General features: G+C 38.8%; 1 protein-coding gene across 5 annotated transcripts; it reads right to left on the minus strand.

The window, feature by feature from the left end:
- Positions 1-1,034: 1,034 nt before the first annotated feature.
- On the minus strand, positions 1,035-25,881 carry AFM (afamin). Of its 5 annotated transcripts, none has more exons than XM_051820217.3 (15): positions 25,740-25,881; positions 23,609-23,657; positions 23,192-23,324; positions 22,314-22,525; positions 20,976-21,108; positions 20,312-20,409; positions 19,431-19,560; positions 16,058-16,272; positions 13,569-13,701; positions 10,580-10,677; positions 9,484-9,616; positions 8,505-8,728; positions 7,011-7,143; positions 5,890-5,948; positions 1,035-1,381 (listed from the first exon to the last, which is right to left on the minus strand). In XM_051820217.3, the coding sequence occupies exons 1-14, from the start codon at positions 25,825-25,827 to the stop codon at positions 5,928-5,930; spliced, it is 1,800 nt and encodes a 599-aa protein (XP_051676177.1). In that variant the 5' UTR covers positions 25,828-25,881; the 3' UTR covers positions 1,035-1,381; positions 5,890-5,927. The 5 variants fall into 5 exon arrangements, 4 of the variants coding, with proteins under 4 accessions (XP_051676177.1, XP_008265981.1, XP_089158769.1 ...); XM_008267759.5 differs by lacking the exon at positions 1,035-1,381 and adding an exon at positions 4,750-4,879; XR_016212068.1 differs by lacking the exons at positions 1,035-1,381; positions 16,058-16,272 and adding an exon at positions 4,750-4,879.

Below are 25,881 nucleotides of genomic sequence, written 5' to 3' on the forward strand. Positions count from 1 at the left end.
AATGAAAGATCTCTGCAAGTGAGATCCCAGTAGAAAGAATGGGCCATCAAAGAAGGAGGTACCTTTCTCTGAAGGGAGGAGAGAACTTTCACTTTGACTATGACCTTGTCTAAATAAGGTCGAAGTCGGTGAACTCAAAATGCTTCCATAGCCTTGGCAACTCATGACTAGAGGGAGATTACTAACAGCACAAACAAGAGTGTCCAATTGTTAAGTCAACAACAGGAGTCACTGTGTACTTACTCCTCTTGTAGGATCTCTGTCCTTAATGTGTTGTCCAATGTGAATTAATGCTATAACTAGTACTGAAACAGTATTTTACACTTTATGTTCTGTTGGGTGCAAACTGATGAAATCTTTACTTAATATATACTAAGCTGATCTTCTATATATAAAGAGAATTGCAAATGAATCTTGATGTGAATGGAATGGGAAACGGAGCGGGAGTTGGGTGGGGTGCGGGTGGTAGGGAAATTATGGGAGGGGGGAAGCCATTGTAATCCATAAACTGTACTTTGGAAATTTATATTTACTAAATAAAAGTTTTTTAAAAAGAAAGAAAATAAAAAAGATGTTAGGGGCCAGCTTTGTGTCTCCACTTGGTTAATACTCTGCCTGCGGCGCCGGCATCTCATATGGGCACCGGATTCTGTCCTGGTTGCCCCTCTTCCAGTCCAGCTTTCTGCTGTGGCCTGGGAAGGCAGTGGAGGATGGCCCAATTGCTTGGGCCCTGCACCCACATGGGAGGCCAGGAGGATGCACCTGGCTCCTTGCTTCGGATCGGCGCAGCGCCAGCCATAGCCGCCATTTGGGGGTGAACCAACAGAAGGAAGACCTATCTTTCTCTCTCTCTCTCACTGTCAAACTCTGCCTGTCAAATACAAAATTAAAAAAAGAAAATAAAAAAAGGATGTTAAGTCGCCTATTAGTGACTTATGGTGGAATTTCAGACCATAGGAAAGACAAGTAGAAATTTTTAAAGCAAAAGGCAGGGAAATGAGTTCCATGATACAACTCAGTGAACACTACATAATGTGATCTTAAAAAAAAAAGTTTATTGATTTGGAAGGTGGAGAGACAGTGGCAGAGATAGAGACACAAAGAGAGAACCCAATATTCCACCTGGAGGTTCACTTCCCAGATCCCCACAATATCCACAAATGGGCCAGGCCAAAAACAGGAACCATAAACTCAGTCCAAGTCCCCCATGTGGCCGATAGGGACCGAACTACTTGAGCCATCACTGTTGCTTTCCAGGAGGTACACTAGCAGGAAGCTGGAATCAGGAGCAGAGTCAGAATCTGAAACCAGGAATCTGATATGGGATGCAGATGTCTCAGGAGGCTTCTTATAGGGTAGACGTATCACCATGTTCCTAAATCTGTGTGAAACACATGAAACTCGTTTTACTTAAATAAAAAATTTTTAAAAGAGGTTTCTTAACCACTGCACCAAATGCCTACCCCCCAAAAAAATGTAGTTCTTTACATTGGTTTTAAGGTCCAAAATGAAAGGTAAACAAGTACCAGAGAGGATGATAATACTTAATAAATATTATTTTCATAGCAAACTTAGTTCTTGCGTATGTCACTGAAACAGAGCTCAAAGGAACCTTAGAAAGACCAGGACTGGATCCCTGAATCCCACTAAAACCCTGGCTAATGGCTGTTCATTCACCTGCAGACTTGGCATTCACTTGTGCACCCATACAAGCACCACTAGTGCTAAAAAACTCTCTCTGCCTGAGCCCAGATGTGTTCTATTCATTGGCACAAGTTATGCTTGACTAATACAGAGTAAGGTTGACTTGTCCTATCTACAGATTCTCTCTTCTCCAGGTATGATGTCTTTCCTATAAACCACTCCTCCCCCTCTTTTTCTCACAGCCCTGTGGCTTCCTGCTGTGATTAATGCATCTCTGACAAGACAGCCCAGAGAAAGTCATGTGGCAGCCTTCTGTGATAACAGACTTCCTGAAAGCAGCAGATTTCAGGTCTCTAGTTAAGCACAGTATTGAACAATAGCAGAATCCACTTTTAGGAATGAAATTGAATCATCTAATTTTGCTTCTGTGGGCCAAATCTGTTCCCTATTAAGTAAAACTTTCTTCCTTGTTATCCTCATTGGTAAATGAGAGTGTTTGGAGGAAAAGGTCAGAGGACAAAATGACTTCATGAATTAAACATTACCATCTGCTAAACGATGCATTGGATACTTTATTTTTTTCCAAAAGAAATCTTTTATTTAAGGAATACAAATTTCATAAGTACAACCTTAGGAATATAGTTATTCTTCCCAAGATACCCACCCTCCCACCCACACTTCCACCCCAACTCCTACTCCCAATCCCCTTGCCAGTACCATTCTCCATTAAGATTCATTTTCAATTACTTTTGTACAAAGAAGACTGACTCTCTACACTGTAACAATTTCAATAATTTGCCCACACACACACACACACACACACACAAAACTGTTTGAGAACAAGTTTTACAATTAACTCTGATAATACAAGTCATTGAGGACAGAAGTCCTGCATGGGGAGTTAGTGCACAGTGACTCCTGATGTTAATTTAAGAATTAACACTCTTGTGTATGAGGTCAATGACCACCTGAGGCTCTTGACATGAGCTGCCTAGGCTAAGGAAGACTTTTGAGTCCACAAACTCTGTCAGTATTTAGACAAGGCCATAAGCAAAGTGGAAGTTCTCTCCTCCCTTCAGAGAAAAGTACATCCTTCTTTGATGGGCACTTCTTTCCACTAGTCTCACTCACAGAAATCCTTCATGTAGAACATTTTCTTGCCACAGTGTCTTGTCTTTCAATGCCTGAAATGCTCTCACGGGCTTTTCAGCCAGACTAGGAAGACTTAAGGGCTGATTCTGAGGTCACAGTATACTTAAAACTATGGTCATTCTATTCATCTGCTGTGTGGACTGCTTCCATGTTGAAACATTCTCTCCTTTTTAATTCTATTATTATTACCAGACACTTGATCCTATTTATATAATCACTTTAACACTTAAGATGACATTTTTACCACCGAGCCTAGTGGGATTTAGGGTCCCATGGCCAGTTTTTAAATTTTACACTTAGAAGTAAGTCTTTAGGAATGTATGCAGAACTATATAGCTTTACAGATACAAGTTTCCTCCTCTCTCTCTTATTCCCACTCTTATTTTTTAATGAGATCCATCCTCAATTGACTTTATACACATATGATTAACCCTATGTTAAGAACTCAACAAATATTATTAAGAAAAAAAAAACTGTCCCTCAACAGTCAAGACAAGAGCTGTTCAAGTCATCTCTCCTTGAAGTGTCAATTTCACTTCTTCAGATTTCTTTTTAGGTGCTCTATTAGTTCCCACAGATCAGGTAGAACATATGGTATTTGACCCTTTGGGACTGACTTATTTCACTAAGTATGATGTTTTCCAGATTCATCCATTTTGTTGTAAATAATTGGATTTCATTTTTTTACCACTATGTAGCATTCCATAGTGTAAATATCTCATAATTTCTTTATCCAGTCTTTAGTTGATGGACATTTAGGTGTTTCCATATCTTAGCTATTGTGAATTGAGCTGCAATAAACATGGGGGTGCAAATAACTCTTTTATTTGCTAATTTCATTTCCCTTGGGTAAATCCTAAGGAGTGAGACGGCTGAGTCATATGGTAGGTCTATATTCAGATATTTGAGGTATCTCCATACCGTCTTCTATAGTGGCTTTACTGGTTTACATTCTCACCAACAGACTCATAGAATAACAAATGCCCTAAACAGCAATCTGACCTCAGACTCAGCCCTTAAGGCAACTGGATCTGGCTGAAAAGCCCATGAGAGCATTTCAGGCATGGAAAGCCAAGACACTGTAGCAAAAAATGATCTACATGAAGGATCTCTGTGAGTGACATCCCTGTGGAGAGAAGGGGCCATGAAAAAAGAGGAGGAGAGAAATTCCACTTTGCTTATGGCTTTGTCTAAATACTGACAGAATTTGTGGACTCAAAAATCTTCCATAGCCATGGAAGCTCATGTCAAGAGCCTCAGGTGATCACTGACATCATAAATAAGAGTGTCAGTTAAATCAACAATGAGAGTCACTGTATACTTAATCCCCATATAGGACCTCTGTCCTCAGTGAGTTGTACTATGAGAATTAACTGTAGAACTTGTTTTCAAACAGTACTTTATACTTTGTGTATCTGTGTGGATACAAATTGTGGAAATCTTTACTTAATATAGAGTTAGTCTTCTGTATATAAAGTTAATTAAAAATGAATCTTAATGGATAATGGGATGGGAGAGGGAGTAAGAGGTGAGACGGGAGTGGGGGTGGGAGGGCAGGTATAGGGGGAAGAACTGCTATATTCCTAAAGCTGTACTTATGAAATTTGTATTCATTAAATAAAAGCTTTCTTTAAAAAATGACACCTACTCATAGAATAGTTAGGATTGAATGAGGTAGTGCATAAGAAGTATGTAGAACAATGTTTAGTGCATAGAAAAAAATCAATAAGCTAGTAGTAGTAGTAGTTATGGTGCCTGCCCACAACTCCCCATTTATATCCAGGAATGAATGACAGGAGCAGGATATAGAAGGATTCTGCCCACACAGTTGCTATTCCAAATTTTGATTTCCTCAGAGCAGGGCAGATTTAGTTGGTGTGAAAAAAAAATGTTAATGGAATGAATGAATCATGAGTGCTTAATTGTGAGATTGGTTGATAAATGACATCAATGTGAGAAATAACCACAATTTGTGTTTATTGCTTGCTGCAGTAACACAATTTCAGGGGAAGATGATGGAAGAATCCTTTTATTTTGTTCTTCTCTGGATATGAAATTTACCGCAGGACATACAGGATGATTGCTAGAAAGAAAAATATATATTTTATGTATCAAACGAATAGGAAACATAGGGGAAGAATTTAGCCTGTTAAATTTAGCCTAGTGGTTAAGATGCCACATCCCACATTGAAGTGCCTAGGTTACAGTCCTGGCTCCAGCTCCTGACTCCAACTTCCTGCTAATGTAGATCTTGGGAGTCAGAAGTAATTGCTCAAATATTTGATCCCTAGGAGACTTAGAGTTTTCAGCCCCTGCCTTCAACCTTATCCCAATCCCAGCCATTGCAGCATTTTGGGAGTGTACAGGAGCTCACTCTCTACCTCTCTATCTCTCTGCCTCCCAAATAAATAATAACAAATTTTAAAAGAATATGAAATCTCATTAATTGAATGATAGAAACTCATATACTTAATACAATTTTTAGTAGTAACTATGTTTTGCCTCTGGTAGCTCCAAACCTACCATCAGTTGAGGTTCATCATTACTGTACATCATGAGTATATCCATGCAACCTTTTGTTTCTAAAGTGTGTGTTAGGACTCTTACAGAAACTGTATGTCTTTTTAAAAACTATAAACACATTTCTTTTTTGTTTATAGGAATTCTGCAGCAAGACTCTTTGCATCTCAATCCTATCTCAATAAAAGTCATTTTAAAAGTCACTGAGATTCTCTCAAAAATGACTCTTGTTACTAGGTTACTTCTCACCCAACCCCAAAGACATTACCCCTCTTCTTCCCATCAGTATTGAATGTCTCTTTTTGCTGGTCCAGAGAGCTGAATGCAACAGCATAAAGATGGAGGGGTAGGCACATTTTAGCTTTTCAGAAAACTGAACAGAAAGAGAAGTGCTAGCTAACACATTTGTAGCATTGCCACCCCTAAGCAGGGATTGATACCAGAGAAACATGACAGGACTGATATCACAGAAGGAAGAAGCAGAGATAGACATTGACATGTGAGAGAGAAAAAGCCAGAGAGACCAAATAAGCTGCAAATGCATTTAACATTTGATGTGAGAGAAGGGATTACCTTTGATGCCTTTCAACTCTTTCCCAAGCAGCCTGGCTTCAGTCACCAATTTTCAGATGCTGAAAGAGAAAGAGAGAGAGAGAGAGAAAAGAAATAAAAATTTATAGGAAGAAAAGCTTAAGACCTTGTTATTTAAATTAAGAGAAGCATATTACCCTGAATTGGGGGGGTTAGAATCTTACAGCACTCCTATATAGTATAGGGGGACAGTGACCATTCTTTCTTCAAGTGAACTTCAGAATATACACACAAGAACTTGTAAAAGCTACCAGTGAATTCATCCATCCCCTTCCCTAGCCCTAAAGTATACCAATTACATAAATGCTTGGTGTTGATCAATAACTTCTAAAGAAAAATTAAAGATTAAGCACATTTTTAAAGGCATACTAAGCAAGCACTGAGCCTAGTGGAGGGCTCTCCCCAACCTGAAAGGTGGGGAGGGGCTGTGCCTGTGAGTGAGCTTGAGAACAGATGCTTCTAGAAAAGGGTGAAATGAAACTTGGAAAACAAGCCACAGAGCAATCCACTGGGGCCACAATAAGCGGGGCTCACACTATAGGCAGGTGGCATGTCACAGCAGGGAGCATCTTTCACCTCTTCCCCTCTGCTCGCCTTACCTTCCACTCCCTTGGGAATTCTTAACCAGGGGAGGTTAGGATAAGGACTAGGAGGGTAGGAAAATCACACCAAAGAGACTTCACTTTCTGACATTTTTCCTGCACCCTCCCTTTGGAGCTAGTAGTGATGTCCTTTGCAGATCATATTGAGTCTTTATTTTGTGAAGATGATGGGTGACTCAGAACTGGTGGTATAATCAAGGAGCATTATTATCATACTTACCTACAGATGGTGAGCTTCACTTCAGTTACATGACCAAGGCTACTGGGATTATAAAAGCCAGGATTTTTCAACAGCTTTTTATACCCCATTCTATCATCAAAGAGATAGTACCCAAAGCCTGTACCAGAAAGCTGTCAGCCAATGAGGTGTAGCAACGGTGCTGTCAATCACAGACTTAGAAGACGTTGCGAAGAGGAAGCAGGGGCTTACCATGAGCTCTGATTTATTTTGTTTGCCCTGGATACCAGTGGAATTGCAGTTTTAAAAAAAAAAAGCACTACCTCTTGGTTAAAACAGGCTTCAGGCCCCTTGGCATTGCAGCACTTCTCCAATGTGTCAGTGAAATTAGTGAACAAAGACTGCAGCTCTTCATCTGGGAGTTCAGGCTTCAGCTTCACTAAGTTGACAAGAAACCTATGGCCCAAAAGATGCCACACAGAATTAATAAATGGTTTCATTTTGAAGTTCCTCTTCTTCAAAATGTTTGTTACAGAATCATATGTTTTGGGGCGGGGGTATCAATATAAACGGGAATAGAGAGTTAAAATCTCCCCTTTCAAAAAGGTCTCCTGAAGCTTTCCTATTAAACGAATAGAATGGTTTGCATGGAATATTCTTTGGAGGGTTATGTAATCGCAGACAAAATGGTATAAAAATGTATACAAGGGGACCTCAAAAAATAGTGGAAGATGGAGTTCAGAGGGTAAGTTTATTTTACAACAAAATTTTTATCATAATACATGGAAAATGACTGTTACAAAAAAACTCCATGCAGAATTCAAAATTTCTTCATATCACAGAACCCTCACACTCTGGATTCTGTTTTTACATGACTTTTTTTTCTTTTTTGACAGGCAGAGTTAGACAGTGAGAGAGAGAGAGAGAGAAAAGTCTTCCTTCTTTTGGTTCACCCCCCAAATGGCCTCTGCGGCCGGTGCACTGTGCTGATCCAAAGCCAGGAGCCAGATGCCTCCTCCTGGTCTCCCATGTGGGTGCAGGGCCCAAGCACCTGGGCCATCCTCCACTGCCTTCCCAGGCCACAGCAGAGAGCTGGACTGGAAGAGGAGCAACCGGGACAGAATCTGGCACCCCAACCGGAACTAGAACCCGGGGTTCTGGCTCCGCAGGCAGAGGATTAGCCAAGTGAGACGTGGTGCCGATCTACATGAACTTTTAAAAGTACCCTAGTGTTAGGTTTTTATTATGCACGGTATTATAGGTTATGTGACTACATTTGATGTTTCTAGAAAATTTATATATAAAATGACCACCAATCCTCTTCTTCAATATCTGAATGCTGCTTCTACTACACTTGGTAGAGATACTACCTAAATCCAAATCAACTAGTCATTTCTTGGCATTTAAAGCATTGTCTGAGATAAAGAAGGTAAAATTTCTGTCCCCTTAGGCCTCTCTTTTTTTCAAACATTAAGTGAAGCTCTCAGAGTGAATAACCATGTTGTTCTTCCAAAAAAATCCAATTCATCATAAACCTACCTGTGAGACTGTGTGCCAGCCATGCTAACTCACCTCCCAAACATAGTCTCATGTACATTCCAAGTCTCTAGTAAAAGGAAAATAACTGAGTTTTTACTTATAATCAATGACAGTGGTTATCCACTGGTGCTTTGCTGAATAGAAGAGAGTGGACAATTTTACAGAAGGAACAGGATTGTGACACCAAAAGCACATAACCACTACAATGAACCTTCTCACTAATACGTGATGCAGGCTATCTCAGACGGAAGACCGAGCCATGGAGAGAATGGTTGTACCTGTCTTTCTTCCTCTGGAGCTCCTCTTTTTGATCCTGACACCAGTCTAAAGGAAAGGCAAAGAAGTCTTGCGAAGTCGGTGGAGGCACATACGTTTGATCAGCTTTCAGACCTTCAAAGCAGGGCCTCCGGAAAGCAAAGTTGGTTTGACAGCAATGGTCCACAGCAGGGTTGATGGTTCGATTTTCCTTTATACCACATAACTCTCCAAGAACTAAATCCATCTGTACCAATGGGAGATGGAACACAGATGGGATTTTAAAACTTGAGCAGACTTTTGAAAAATACGATTAGGTGAATAGCTAGATTGTGCTGAGATCCTTGCTAACCTGACTCAGAAAAATGCACAAAGTTTTAACACTACACTATAAAAGGAAAAGTAGAAGCAAGAATTCTAAATGTCACCAGGACAAAAATGCCAGCCTCTGCAACCTGTACACAGTACACAAACTTTTAATTGTGAGCACAGAGCTGTGAACAGTCAACTGAAAAGGACCACCACACACTGCAGTCCTTGGGTGGATTTCCCTCTGAGATGTCGCAAAGGGTACTTTTCACCCCAATCCTAAAAACACACATTCAACATGTGATCGGAGTAAACACAGAAATTCTTTTAACTGAACTCTCTCTCTCTCTCTCTCTCTCTGTTTCTTGCAGCAAAAAGGAGACTATGTAACATTCCTTAAAATTATGAGGCTTCTGCTCCAATTCTGAAACAATATTGCAATTTCAAAACAATTGCCTTAAAAAATCATTTCTAATAAAAATAAGAAACAAGAACATTGAAAAAAGCCCCCAAAATATTTAAGACATTCACTTTTGCTTCCTACAATTTTCACAGGGTAAATCAAAGAAAAATCTATATTCTTTGCTTGATGATGTTGATAACAGTGTCAAGAGAAGGGAGACAGTTACTATAAACCAATGAGTGAGGACAGACTTTTGTTAAGAATTAGTCACATATGAGGGCCATGCTTACCAGATTATCAACACAGGCAAACTCTTCACTTAGTGTGCAGCAGGTAGACAAAGCCATCACCATTTCCTGGCCAAGAGAGAGCAGTTCTTCAGTGGAGAGCTGAGGGGCTGTTTTGGTGAGTTTGATAAGGTAGCTGAAAGAACACGGGTCTGTTTGATTCTGAATGAAGGTAGATACCCATTGGCCCTTGAATAGCAATAGAAATGCACACCCATCAAGGCTAGAGACAATTAATATATGTGCAAAGTGACTCTCAGCTCTCATAAAACACGCCTTATTTTATTACATCCTGCCTCCTGTAACTCTATATCTTAGCTTCCTTTCCAATTTCATGGTCACTACCAAGGCTCTTGGACTTGTCTGTCATGTCTTATATAAGTGTAGGAGATCCTTGCCAGCAAATACCTTGGCTAGCATGTAAAGCCCTGCTTGAAATACTTTGTGTATCTGGTAAATATTTTTAAGAAGATTTAATAGGTACATGTTGAGAAAAGGTAGTTACAGAGAAAGGAAACTAAGATCTTTCAATCACTAAGTTTGAATACGCAGCTATCTGATTGCAGAAACACTGAAATCACATTTTTTTAAATTGCATTTTGTTGATTTGAAAATGTTCGGTTTCAACAGCCACATTAGCATGATAACTAAGAGAATCCAGATAAACTGTGTATTATTCATGAATACCTACAAGCACACTGGAAGAAGAATCATTGAAATGTTAAATAAATGCAGTTGTTTCTATAAACTCAGTAAAAATGGGCATAAATTCTAGGCAAAGCATGTCATCCTGAGCAAATCCAAGTTTGCTCCATCCCTTTTCCAAACCAAGCAGAATCCAAGAATTCTGGGTTGGGGTGAGAAACTCAAGGTCACACAGAAACTTGTCCAAAATTTTGCATTTCTCTCATTGCTGTCCTTGTTTCTGATAAAGGATTAACGTGACCATTCAATGTGCATTCTTGACTTTCATGTTTCTGTTCCTTCCCAGTGTTTAGTATTGATCATCACTGAAAGACTGAACTGTTTTTCTACACTCTGAGGGATTCTGTATTTTGTCTTGATCTTGAGTGCTAGTTCACTTGTGCAAATGACCTACTGATATTTCAAGCCATCCTTCCCCAAATTCTGGAAACGTTTACATTCTTGTTGGACCATCTTCAGGCTTTTTTCAGTTGTCTCATTGAATTTCTCTTCCTGCAAATAAGAATAATGATAGAATCAAAGTTGTTATCTAAAATGTAATCATAAGTTTGATGTCAATTTGTCAGTCTTTATTTACTTACATAATATTTTCAAATTTTCATTATACATTATTCACCAAGTTAGGTGTACTTTCTGCATGTGTGTGAAAGAATTTGAGTTTTTTTCAATTATAGATATATAGTTGTTCTAAAATTTGAAAATCCAAGTTTTCATAATCATCTTGTTCATTTTTAGAGCTTTCCAATTGACGGTGTAATTCAGATATTATATTGACAAGGATCACATCTGATTCTTACTTTGAATTGATCAAAGCATTTGTTATCACTGGCCTTATGAAATTAACTAACTTGTCCAGAATGACTCACCTAGTAAGTATAGCTACAGAACTTTTACAATCATGTTTATATTTATTCTATATCATTTTCAATCATTTAGATTTGGAACATAAAATCTTCAATAGTTTTCTTCAAATTTTTGACAGAAATAAAATTGGACATCTGGGGCAGGTTAAGCTGCCCCTTGGGACATCCACATCCCATAGTGGACAGCCAGTTTGACTCCTGGCTACAGTGCCTCTCATCCAACTTCCAACTAGTGTACCTAGGAAGGCAGCCAATGATAGTCCAAGTACTTGGGCCCCTGCCACCTATGTGGGAGACACAGATAGAATCCTGGATTCCTGGCTTCCACCTGGCCCATCCCTGGCTGTTGTGACTATTTGGAGCGTGAACCAACAGACAGAAGGTTTCTCTCTCTCTCTCTCTCTCTCTCTCTGCCTTTCAAGTAAATGAATCATTTTTTAAAAAAATGGGACATCTACTGAGTGGCCACCTGAGAGAAAACTGCACACCAGGTGATGGATGTGATGAGACAGACTGTGTCTCCATGTAAAAGGAAAATTTTCTAGCAATGATTCATTTGAGGATCAGGAACAGAGTGCCTTGTCTGGGACAATGACAGAAGAGAAATGTAAACAAGTCTTACTCTACTGTTCAAATTTGAAGCAGTGTAAACCCTTTAATGGCAAGTGAAAGAAAATTTTTAAATAAAGCAAAATAGTACATATCAAAGCAATGAGAAACAAATCAAAAACTTCCAATAATTTCCATAGTATATAAGGGTTAATATGCATTGAGATGAAACAATCTACTAATTGTAATAGAAAAATCAGTAATAGACATGAACAAGTTGTTCATAGGTAATTTGTAAATGTTATATCTAAAATCTATAGGAAAAGTTTCACATAATTAAAAAAAATCAAATAAAATGTCTGCTTGAATCACGATCACTAGTTTTTACATATCAGTCTAGCGGAGACAATTTCCATGTGTCATGTTGGTGAAGGTGAAGTTGAATTGAGCATTCTCCAGCACTGCTGCAGGACTGCACACTGGCAAACACAAAGTAGTAGAGGAGTTCAATAATTACATCCTCGTGATAGGACATCATCATTTAAAATCAAATATATTTTCAAGTCTCTAGTGACATAAAACATTTTCTGGGCCAGCGCCGCGGCTCACTAGGCTAATCCTCTGCCTTGTGGCACCGGCACACCAGGTTCTAGTCCCGGTTGGGGCGCCGGATTCTGTCCCGGTTGCCCCTCTTCCAGTCCAGCTCTTTGCTGTGGCCCGGGAAGGCAGTGGAGGATGGCCCAAGTGCTTGGGCCCTGCACCTGCTTGGGAGACCAGGAGGAAGCACCTGGCTCCTGGCTTCAGATAGGCGCAGCACACTGGCCATAGCGGCCATTTGGGAGGTGAACCAACGGAAGGAAGACCTATCTCTCTGTCTCTCTCTCACTGTCTAACTTTGCCTGTCAAAAAAAAATTTCTGGCATGAGCACTTGGGCTAGCAGTTAAAATGCCCCATCCCATAGTGGAGAACCTAGATTAGAATCCTGGCTCTGCTACAGATTCTGGCTTCCTGCTAATGTACATCTAGGCAACAGGAAACAATGGCTCAGGTACTTGAGTCCCTGCCAACCACACAGGGGACCTGCATTGAGTTCTCCACTCTTAGTTTTGACGTGGCCCACCCTTATTCATTGCAGGCACTGGGAGAATATACTGGCATATGGGGGCTCTCTCTTCTGCTTCTTTCCAGCTCAAATAATTAATATTTTTACACTGAGAAACAATAATTAATATTTATAAAGTTTTCTATATTAGAAGTTAGAAGGATCAAGGGATGGATCCTCCATCAAGCCTCTAGAAGGAACACAGCCTCTCTGACACCTTGGTTTTAGTCCTGTAATACTCATGTCAGATTACTGGCTTCTTGGAAGAGAATGCATTTCAATTTTCCCATCTTATCTTCCAAAACACAAACACATTTGTACACCGAAAAGCAAAAGAAAATGTTACTAATATCAGATGTTAGTAATTGAGAAACTGGGTGTGGGGTACATGGAAACTCTATTTTTCAAAATTTTTGTTTGTAAATTTAAAACTGTTCTGAAATAAAACATTTATTTTACAAAAAGAACTTTTAATTTTAGCTATTCTGGGGGACAGATTTAGAATTTTTTATTTTATTCTTTGTACCATTTGGTATGCTCCTGATCATGTATATTAATCATTTGTTACTTTTATAACATAAAAAAAATCCAATACAGCTCAATAAAATAGAGAGTACACACATACAAATGTAAATAAACATTGAATAGGGAGAGTTTTTTGAACCATCACACTGAATCATGGCTTAAATTATTAAGCATAAGCCAAATGGATGCCATCAGTCTTCCCAATGATCATCATACACTAAATCTAAAGACTTAAAGAGGTCAATCATAATTCTCCCTCCTACACTAGAGCAAGACTTTGACATCAATGTTAAGTGTGCTGATGTTCTTTTTTAATTCTGTGAACTGTGATGCTGGAACCTACCACACTGTGGTAACAATTCAGAGGGTTTTCTGTGCTGCAGCAATTTTCCATGAGATTCTTGTATACTTCAGCAATTCTCAAAAGCTCTACTATAGACAGGTCTTGATGCCTTCTTGCATATTCATAAAGAAACCTGTAATGTATACAATATTTTGTATATTAGAAATTAGAGCAAATCCTACTACCATTTAATCTAGATAGACCTCCTAAACTCAATCTGCTTCCACATGCTAGGTCCCTCCTCTGGTTTGGTCAGAGTGACTTAAGAGAACATTTTGACACAGATGATTGATCGTTTTACAAAAATCCTCTTCCATATTATGTGGACTAACATTTTTTGTACAAGAAAAGACAGAATTATTAGAGTTGTTTAGAGTTAGTTATGAGAGGGATTTAACACAGAGAACATCAGAAATAATTTGCTGTTCCATCTGTGTTTTAGAAGATTCACACTGGTGAGGCCAGCATGTGACATAGTGGGTAAAGCCACCACCTGCAATGCTAGCATCCAATATGTGTGCTGGTTCGTGTCCCGGTTTGTTCCCTTCCTATCTAGCTCCTTGCCAGTGGCCTAGGAAAAGCAGCAGAACATGGCCCAAGTGTCTGGGCCTCTGCCACACATGTAGGATATCCGAATAAAGCCCCTGGCTGCAGACTTTAGCCTGGCCCTGTGCTCTGGCCACATTGGCTATCTGAACCAGCAGGTGGAAGACCTCCCTCTGTGAAACTCTGACTTGCAAAATAAATAAGTAAATCTTTTATTAAAAAATAGAAAAAAGTAAAATTCACCCTGAGTATAATTCCATTGGGAAATACATTCAGTTGCCTAACTTGGGCCTGTGGAAATGGGGCTTTCTCCTCACTCCCTGCAACCAAAGCAGGAGATGAGGAGCAGCCTTTGCCCATTCTCCATCCTGTCATTGCCAAACAGTGAAGTGGCCACTCTTTCAGCCCTAATTCACGGCAGTGGTTTCCATGGACTCAGCCAGGGGCTCCAAGAGTATGGATGGGAGTGACTTGGGGAGAAGGTGGGAAAGGAAGAGAGAGGAGGCTAACACTTACTAAGCCTTAGTGGATGCTAGCCTCTGGATCAAGCTTTAGGCCCAAGAGCCAGAACTGTACTTCCTGGTCTTTGTAAGCACTTTCTCATTTCACTTCACCCAATCCTCAAAATAATAAAGCTAAGGAAGCTAAGTCACAGGCTGGTTAAGCATGTGGCTATGAATAGAATTAGTCAAATAAAATTTGACCCCTTGTCCCCAGGAATGCCCACCCCACTCTTCTCTATACAAAGCGGACTCTCAACAAAGAACACTGTCTTCTCCAAGTACCTCAGCTGCACCGCCTACTATCTTCTCCATAAAGGACTCTCATCTGCTCATTAAAAATTAGCTAAGGTCTTCCATGGTTTGTGAGAAAAATACCCCACAAAATTTTCACGACCAAGTAACTCTCCACCATTTTTTGTTGTTCTTTCAGTGGCCTTTGACCCTCTTGCATAATCTTGGTGTTCCTGGCACAACCCCCTCAGTTTCCTGTCTGCCTTCTCTATCCCATTTATGGGATGTGTTCCCCCCACTGAAAGGCAGTAGTGATGAGCCTTCACAGAATCAGGGCTCCTCTCAATATCTGATGTAAGTCAGCATATTTTTTTTCTTTCCAAGGAGGAAAAAATACCTAAAAGATAACATCCTTAAATGGTTGTGACAAAAAACCCTGGAAGTCCCCCTGCTGTAGCATCCATTGAGGGCTTTCCTCGGATGCTCCTCTGGCAAGGCTGCACCTTAAAGTCCAGTTCTGACTCTGCAGGCTCAGTGTCATTTTTCCCCAAGGCTCCAATCACCATCTGTGTTCCAACAGGGATGATCTGGCAGGTAACGAAAATGATGACCAAAGTTGCTTCCTTTCATAAGCGTGGATACAATCTATCATTGTATTTAGTTTAATTTGGTTTAATACCCACTACTCATGAGAAATAAAAGAGCACAGTCATTTGAAGAGGCATATAGAGCTAGGTTGCTTGCAATTAAATCCTGACTGTGTCATGTGTTAGCTCTGGGACTTTGGGACAAGTTACTTAACTTCTCTGAGTCCATTTTATCTCCTGTAAATAGGAGTAATAAATGTACACTAACCTCAAAGGGCTGTTTTGAAAATTTGGCTCCAGAACTACTAGCTTTCCCCTTAAGAGCTACGTAGTTATTTTACATGATTCTTGGGGATATCAAAATAAATAAAATATTTAGCTCATTGCCAGGCATGCAATAAACACAATTCTCAAGTAGTCAATAAACATTAGCTTTCACTATAACAAAGATTCTTTTTCTTAAAATTATTTAAAAATACTTTCTATAGAAATTATCTTTTAAAAAATTATATGATACTCCATGAATAGCTTCTTTTCCTTCAGCCACATTAGCCAAGTTAAATCAAACCTTATCAACTTCTTTCTATTGGCCTTATAAATTTCAATAGAGAGTTTATATTACGCAGCAAAAAAGTTGTCTGGGTCAGTATCTCGTTCTTCACACAAATTTTCGTTGTCAGTAAGTTTTGCTTCTCTCAAAGATAAATCCTTTGGTCTATCGTCTTTATTTGAGTTAATTATACACTCTCCACGCTCTGGTATTTTCTTTTCACAGCACTCTTTGATTTTGCTGGAGATGGAATCTTGTTTTGAGCAAATATGGCTCATAATCTTGCCCTGTACCAGATAAGAATGAGAAATGACTTTATTTCCAAATTTTTTCAGCATTTCCTTCATAATGGAATCTCTGAATGCAGAAATATCTGGGGTCATTCTGTCAGCTAACTTTGTAGACAATACTCATTTAAATTTTGTATCCATTCATACACATGAAGTTTTATGTTAGTGAAAGCTTTATTTCTTGGGATTTAAAATAATATAATTATTTAAATTAGGCTCCATCATAAATTTATATTCATTGTTACGTATCATTAATCTTTAAAATACTTTAGTATTTTATATTGTCATTTTGTATTCTAAATATTGTTTCCTTCCTATTGGAGTCTACCTGTGCTTTCAGTGGGGCTATCAAAGGCATGTTAAGGTCACTGTAATATCCATAGCCCTGATGTTGTCGCCTGAAACTACATTGCCAAGAAAATGGCAAAAGCTCAAATATTTGATAAGTGACAGAGATTGGTAAGCAAATGAACTACTATATCAATCAGATGAAGATTTTTCAAATACAACAGGCCATTCTACTCATGGGATCATTTCCTCATGGAAATTAATTTGAAACTTCAAAAGATCAAATAATGTTCAAAATAGAAAAATCTTATTCTGCTCCCTATTCCTACTCTTCATCCCAATTCTGATCTGTATATAAGGTGTAGGAATTAAGGAGATGGTAAGGTTATCACATTTACACATAATGGATAATGGTTAATGGTTTCTTTTCTTTTTTTTTTTTAATTTACAGACAGATAAGAAAAGAAAGTTCCCACCCATTGTTTCATTCTCCAAATGCCTGCAGTGGCCAGGACTGGGCTAGAGTCAAAGTTAGGACTGGGTTTCCCACATAGGAGACAGGGATTCAACTACTTGAGCCATCACCTGCTGCCTCTCACAGTTTGCATAAAGAGGAAGCTGGAGTCAGGAGCTAGAGCAAGGTGTTGAATGCAGGTACTCACCTGCTAACTCCTCACGCCAGGTAGATAATTTTTAAAAGCTGATTTTCCCCAGTCCCTTCTCCAGACACTCCAGAACAAGGCTGCACATTTCTTCCCACCCTCTGTTCTAGTCTCACTTCAAGGTCAGTGAATTCCATCAACACACCAGGCTATTGCAGGCCTCCCTCACTTTACTCAAGCTATGTCCACTGCCTGAAATCTCCTGGTGAACATTAAGGCTGAGGAATGGAATGCATCTCAGAGTTGAAGTGAGAAATAGAATGGAGTCTGGCACCATGTTTCCAACAAACTCCACAGAGAACCAGGAAGCCAGTCTTTGCAAACACATTCACATTTCATCTAAGGACATCTTGTCTAGGAGCATCTCTTATTCTCTGAGGATTCACTTCTATTTTCAATCAACTATAATTCAATTCTTCATATTTTTTCATAAAGGCATTAAAGAGAATGAAATTTGAAATATGATCCCTTAGTCTCAGCCCCAAACTTCACAGAAAGTTTTCAATTACATCCTCATTCAGTACATTAGATTTTAATATTATAAAACCAACATTTTCATAAATAACCCAACAATTAAAAATAAATCATGAATGAGATTACTTGAACTGGGTTCTAGTCAGGGATGAAATAACTTAAGAGACATTTATTGCCAGCTGCTTTAAATAAAATGAATGCTTCTTAATACCTTGAAATTAAAATTATGTAACTAACATACTGCCTTCACCATAGTCTAAAACAGTTAAACTAATTAAAAGTCACAAAGGTAAAACCTAATTTCAACTAAAAAGCAGTCAGGACATTTTGAATAAAATTGTATTAACTTTGAGTGCATGAAAAATTTAAACTATGTCAACAATATAGTTCCCAGTATATTTCCTAGAGAATCACTTTAATGATTCCCAGAGTGTAGGATATGCAGATTGAAGAGATGTTGGTTAAAGGACACAATTTTAGTTAGACAAGAGGAATAAGTTTAAGGGCTCTGTTGTACATCCTGATGACAATAATATGTTGTATACTTGGAAATTACTAACAGAATTTAGTTAATACACACACACACACACACAAACACAAATGATATGTGGTAATGTATGTGCTAAATAGCTTTATTTGGCCATTCCACAAGGTACATATAGGGAAAACTATGTTATGGGGCAGCCATTTAACCTAGTGATCAAGAAGCCAGTTGAGATGCACATTTTCCATATCAAAGTATCTGGGTTCAATAGCCAGCCCCAGCTCCTGACTCCAGCTCTATACAAACCTTGGAGGCTGCAATGATAGCTCATGTAGTTTGGTTCTTGCCACTCACATAGGAGACCTGGATCAAATTCCTTGCTCTAGGCTTTGACCTGGCCATTGTAGGCATTTTAAGGTTTGAACCAGCAGAAGGGAGCACCCTCTTTGCTCTTCCCCCTCCCTTAAACAAATACATATATACATCATGTTCTAAACTATACATGTACACAATTTTTACTTGTTAATTATGAAGAAGAAAAAATTATTTGAAAGTATTTTGAAAGATTGTACCAAATAATCTGAGGAAGCTTAAAGAAATCAGCTCTTCAGATTACAACAAGTCATTCCCTGAGCCTTACTGCTAAGTTCTAACAACTCTAAAACAAAATTTGTGACGTAAAGGGTAACATCAGAATTGGTGTTTGGCACTGGTTTGTGTCCTATCTGCTCTACTTCTGCTCCAACTCCCAGCTAATGACCTGGAAAAAAGCAGTGGAAGATGGCTCAAGTGATTGGGCCCCTGTCACCCATGTGAGGACCTGGATTGAGCTCCTGGCTCCTGGTTTGTTCTAACCTAACCCTGGCTGTTGTGACCATCTGGGAAGTGAACCAACAGATGAAAGATCTCTCTATATATAACTCTGACTTTCAAATAAATAAACAAAATATTTAAAAAAAAACAGAGAAAGAGCTTCAATTTGGCTTAAACATATTTTTTAAATATCTCATATTCCTGAATTTTTTTATGTCAATACATTCAGCCATATAAACTAAAATTTGTTGAAGAATCTCTAAAAAATTACAAGTGTAAAAGGAAACCCAAAGTTTTATTTGGACTTATTTACTAAAATTATATTTTATATTATTTTTTAAAATTTTCCTAATAGCACAGCTCAGGTCAATGTTAGAATTATAAAAAAGTTTACCAAAAATCACTATTTTTGCTTAGTTTTGGAGACTAGTTACCATGCCGTAGGTGCAATGTACAACATCCCCTTCACAGCATCCATCATACGTGGAAGAAACATCTTCAAGGAGGGAAGTAAGTTCCTTAAACCCAATCTTGGGGAATTTTTGGCTGAGGACAGCAATGTTTCTGGAAACAAAATTGATAAACCACTAAAGTGACTTGAACAGCAACTAGAACAAGAGGGTGTTCTTTGCTGATAAAATATAAATAGCTCCCAAAAGCGCTGGTACCCTTGGTTTTGCACACGCAGATCTTTATCAAACAACTGATGCGACGATGCAGTCTATATGAGCACTTTGAAAATTCTGGGCTGATAGTTGGGTCTGCGCCCACAATCCTGGATCAGAGCAGAAAGAGGTACGTCCTGAGAGGTTCGACCTCTTCAGTAATTAGTATAGCAAGAAACACTGTGTAATGGGCCACTACTTTGTATTCTAAGCCCATGGCAGGCATAGAAATCTTTCCTACTGATGTACTTGAAATCTCAGAATTTTTCTGAAGACATTGTTCTAGCACATTACAAATTAGTTAGAGTGAGTACTAAAGAATAATGAAGGTTTTATTTGGGTTTGGATAGGTCATATCAAGCTGGTAAGAGTTTTAAAACCCTCATCAGGAACTCTTAGACTTGTTCAGATTCCCAACTAACCAACATTTATTTCAGAAGTACCCCGTTTTCGTTTGGTTTTCCCCACCCCACTAATCTTCTCCCAATATTAGATCTGATTCTGAGCTATCAGTGTAGACTTAAACCACCACAAAAATCCTTGCAACACCTGGAAAAATATAAATAAAATGTCATGAAGCATTTAACAAGGAAAGTGAGTGAGACAAAAAAAATACAAGTAGAAACACGATACATACGTAGAAAACTCACATAGAGTTTAAGACGTTGGATCCAAATTTTAAAAAGGCCCCACAGACATTTTTTTGATAAGAAGACATTGCTTTTAAGTATTGTGTGACAGGTGCTGCCTGTAGGAAAGAAGAAAAATGTGTTGAAGCAAGAGTACCTCACTATTATTTTATTTAACTACATGTCAGTCAAGTCATTACAGTTTTCCCAGAGACAGAGAGTCTATGAAATTTTTAATTTAGCAAATTTCCATATCAAAATCAATATTCCCTTGTGCATATTATAAAGGCAAAGCCAACGTTCCTGATAACTGAGCTGCACTTGGAAGATTCACTGTGCTCACAAGGCGGGGCAATATTCTGTAAGCTTGACTATGGGTAGTCTCAAAGAGGATAGAAAATAGAATGTCAGCTTTCATCGTGGATCTCCACCGGCTAGCACTTCTTCCAATGTACAAAGAAAACGAAGGCTGAATAGAGAACCTAGAACTGAGCGACTGTGTCCCAGTGATCTCAGGTAGGGAGAATATTTGGAACAACAGCTGACGGCTGTCAGTGTGAAAATCAGTGAATGTGAGGAGGAAGTGCCATGATGGTAAATGACCCCACATTTCCATTTTAAGTGAGCATGCTGGTCCTGGTGTCACATCATCCTTATCCTTCCATGAAACAAACAGGGCACTCACCCTGACTCCAAAACAGCTGGCTTTGTGTTGTTCTTCACAGCACCTGTTTGTCAGCTCCTCAAACTGAGCAGCAACAGTCAGAAGTGTAGGGGCAAAGGCAAAGGGGTTCCTTCTGGCCACTTCATATATATAGCTATAAAAAGAAGTTTCAGATTAAAAATAAGAAGAAGAAGGGAAAGGGGAGAAACAGGGAAGGAATGCTAGGCAAAGTAAAGGAGGGGAAAGAAGTGGAAGAAAAGACAGGGACAAGTAGAGCAAGCTGCAAACTGAAGGTAAAAGGGAGAAATGTTTCCCTTTATAGAAAACGTCAATACAAAGCAACAATGTTCAGTCCCCAATAACAGTACTGTCAAGTCCTTTTCATTGAAACTGTTAAAGCAAGGGTGATGATACAGCTGTAATCCTGTCTGCTGAGCTGTGCTGTTCTTCTTCCCTCCCCGTGCTGCCAAGGGGACAGCAGATCTCCCTCCTACTTTCAAAGAACAGCTATCTTTGCCCAGCCCATCTGTGATCTGGGTCAGATTTACTTGTGTACAAATAAACTTATGACTTCGGTTTCAGTGAGTACATCAATTTTCCATAAAGTCTCTGCTGCTACAATTACTGCACTATTGAAAACAGATTTTAGCTAAACAGCCAGTAATTTAATCTCTTTCTGATGTAAAAGCTGAGACTTTCCCTGGGGAAGATATATTATTTCCTCCACTGTGTTTCCTAGCAATTTAACACTGCACATACACTCCTATTCTAGAGTGTATCCTTCATGTAAGAGTCTCAAAAGCAGGGTCCCTATCTTTTCTTTTTTTAAGATGTATTTATTTATTTGAAAGCAGGGTTGTGGAAAGAGAAAGAGAGAGAGAGAGAGAGAGAGAGAGAGAGAGAGAGAATCTATCTTCCATCCTCTGATTCACTTCCCAAATGACCACAACAGCCAGGGCTGACCAGGCCAAAGCCAGGAGCCTGGAAGTCCAGGTTGCCCACATGGATAGTATGGCCCTAAGCAGCCAGGGCCATCTACTGCTGCTTTACCAGGCAAGTTAGCAAGGAACTGGATTAGAAATAGAACAGCCAGGACTTGAATGGATGCTCAAATTGAGTGTTGGGGTTACAGGTGGTGGCTTAATCTACTGTGCCACAATACCAATTCCCAGGGTTCCTGTAATACTCTTGTTTATTTCTTCAATGCTGAGCACAAAATGTGACACACAATACATGTTGAATGAATTCATGAACCAATCAATGAAATCAGCCTGGTACTTTTGAAATACGTATTGGATTTAGCATCATAATAATTCTTCAGTTAGATCTTTTTTTTTTTTTTACTAAAATTAAACTTACTGATTTAGAAAAGAGTCTCTGCTATTTTTATAAGCCTGACACTTCTCTTCAGGATCCAGAGTAAGGAAAGGAGGTAGAAATCCCACATCAGCTTTCTTGTTGTAGAAGAAACAGAGTCTTCTTTCAAAGTCAACTTTACTGCAGCAGTGTGAAAAATTATGCCTTTGAGACAGCCCCTCCATAGCACAAATCTTTTCCTGTAAAATGTTATTCTGGACAAGAGAGAAGAAAATGACAATTCCTCATGCCAAAGACACAGTGGACCCAAAGAACAATCAGTGCCATACTGTGGGATACAGATTGTCATCTTCCCCCTCATCCCCCACAGAGCATTTTATCCAAACCCTTGACGATCATCTCACACTTCAGGAACCTTTCCGTAACCCTTAGTCATCATTCTTTTTTTTTTTTGTTCTCTACCTCGCCCTTCCGTCATTGACTTTTCTCCTCCTCTCCCAAGGTGACAAGGTCAGTGTGAGTGGGTTCGTAAAGACTTTGGGGTGTTTAGTAACAGTATTCTAGAGATGCAGAAGGTGACACTACTTGGGGATGCCCAGAAAGGGGAATGTGACAGCAGAGCTCATACTGAGAGAGGCAGCTAAAGAGGCAGCTCCATGTTTCCACATGCATGTTCAGGCTATGGCAGGGTACATATGGCATACTGTATACATAAGGCATATGCTCACATCCTGCAAGTACATAGTCAAGTCCCCCTGTGCATCTCTCCTGAGGAGAGTACCTTATCCTAAATGCAGAAATGGGGCAAAATAAAAGCTAACATTCATTGAGCATCTTTCTTTTCATATGTGCAAGCTAAAAATGCTCTCTATGTTGGCAACTAGTCTTGTATGTTTAAGAAACACAAACAATTTACTTACAGCTGTTTCTGCACATTCTGGGAGTGTCTTGTCAGCCAAGCATTTGTCTTTGTATTCTAGCATGTCTTTCATGAGCATCTGCACTTCCTCAAAGGTAGCTTCCTGAACATATTGAGCAAATGCGATGATGGTGCTGCAATGGTCCACACGAGGTACACAATGTCATGTGCAGAATTTCCATTTACATCTATCAAAAACTCACATCCATTGGATGACTTGTCTCAAGAAATTATCCAAATATAAAGGCTATAAAGTATACAACTCAGTTCTGTCACCTGAATTTTGTAATTAACAGTGTGTTTGTTTTCATATATTTCCTATTACTTAAATTACCACTGAGAAGCACTAACATTTCTGGAATGCATCAGACTAGATTACAATAAATACCATCTTCAAAAGGAGTTTAGCACAACTCACAGGTATCCAGCGTTCTCTTCTATGAATTTCTGAGTAACACTGAAGTCATCTGAAAAGTAAAGATATTTGCTTTACAACTTACCCTGGTATGTTAACACCTTCTCAATAAATAACTACACATAACATTTGAGTGCACCAAGTATAAACTAGAATATTGATGGTAGAAAATAATTTGGCATATTTTACAAGTAGTAGAGAAAATATATGAACCTAAAATGAGATCTGAATCATAGCTGATTATGTGCTCAAGAAATATTCACTTAATTAACTAATTTGAATTACTCTCAGACTGACTAGATTTTAGATTTGCCATTGTTGCTCCATGGACACAAAAGACAAATACAATCACCATTTCCATGATAAGTAGTTATAATTTATGACTAGAGAAGCGATATGAGATTAACTGGCAAGTGATGTGATGAGTGACCAGGCCTGACAAGACTGCCATAGCTCACTGGTATCAGGTCAGCACAGTTCATAAGGCTACCCGGAAACAGATAAAGAAGTGATCTCCAGACTCACCTAATATTATGGATTCCTTTCCAATGAGTGTACACTAATCAGAGCACATTGTGTTCACCCACTACAATGTGGAGGCCTTATTTTGTTTGTGAAGCATTCTGTTGGACACCTTAAGGCAACCAACAATGACTAAGCCATCTCCCCTGGGCTGCAGGATCCTAAACACTCTTCTAGTGGAAAGGACACATACACATACCTGTATTCTCATCTGGAGTGTGGTTAAATATTTGATGGGAATGTTTTATGATACATGGCTGAGCAACCAGAACAAAATTGTAGGAAGAGTAGCATATGAATTGAGCCTACCAGAAAAATCAGAAGTTCTGTCTTTCTGTGTGGTGAGAACAATGGGAATAACAAGTCTAAGGTTATAAATCTTGAGACATACTTGGGGGAAGTCCGTCAATCCATTGTGATGAGAAAATGAGACATGAAAAGGAGCAATGGGACTTAGGTTAGGAAGGACATGACTTTGGATTATGAAGGTCCTACATAAGAAGTTGAAGCCGTGGTGCTCCATGGAAATGTTTATGTAGCATAGTAGTAGGGTCATTTCTATACACTAAGAAATACCACTCAAGGACAGGTACATTTAAAACACTGAGACCCCCACCCCAGCCCCCATAGTGTCTGCCAAACAGGAAGTGACAAGAACTGTTTGTCAGTCAGATGAATGGAAGAATGGATAGCTAGGGAAAAGTAAAAAGGTCATATGTAGACTTCTGCAGTTTCCCTGTTGAGAAATCAGCAGGATCTGAATTTTAGCAGGAGTGATGGTAAAGAAATGAAAAATGTGAGTACAGAAGATATTAAAGATAAAAAAAAGCAGGATTTTGAAAAAGGTTGTTACATTGAAAAAGGAGAGAGAAAACTCAAGAATGACCACTGTTGTCAAGCCCCATGATTGGTGCCAAATTGAGTGACACACAATTCTACCTTCAGAGCCACAGGGATGCCTAGGACAACTTTATGCACATTACAAGAAAGAAGGTCCAGGCTAGTGAAATGACAAAAAAAAGAAAAAAAAGAAAAAAAAGAAAAAAAAGAAAAAAAAACAACCTCCTCTGGACAGATAAAGTTCAAGTTGTTACCCCTTTGGACTGAAGAAATATAAAAGGCACCATTTCCTCCAGGCTGACACTGCCTTAGCCAGGCTTACAGGTACAGAGGCTATAAAATTGTACAAAGGAGGAAGCAGAATCCTGCATACCCTAACTGTACCTTTGGCTATGAGATATGTTTGACCAGGAAAGATTCAAAAAAAAATCTCAGTTCATAGTCAATGTTTCACTGTTACCATAAACCATATGGATTTACAAGAAAAACGAAGATATTAAAATCCGTTTAGTAAATCACAGCAACGCTTTCTATCCTGCCATAACCTGCTGACCATTCTCTAGGTGTGATAACCTTCTCTGTCTATAAATTCGGTAATATGAACAACAAAATACAAATACTAGAAAGGTAAATTGGGACAATTGATTAGCATATTCAAATTTGCAACCAGAAGGAAAAAACAAGTGCACAATTAAGTTGAAAGAAAACAAGTTTTTCAAAACTTTTAATTATTCTAATTTTGTCTTTTTTGATATATAAATAAATTTCTTACCTACATCCTGAGGCTTTGTGGGCAGGATTAAGGATGCAATCAAAAACAAAGAGAAAAAAACAATTCCTGCAAGGTTTAATTGTTTCATTTTCTGGATTTTTGGGTTTTGTTTCTTCTTAGAATTGCATTAACAACAGAAAGT

This window comes from Oryctolagus cuniculus, chromosome 8 (assembly GCF_051225735.1).
Source record: "Oryctolagus cuniculus isolate XC-2025 breed Fujian yellow rabbit chromosome 8, ASM5122573v1, whole genome shotgun sequence".
NCBI classification, from domain to species: domain Eukaryota; kingdom Metazoa; phylum Chordata; class Mammalia; order Lagomorpha; family Leporidae; genus Oryctolagus; species Oryctolagus cuniculus.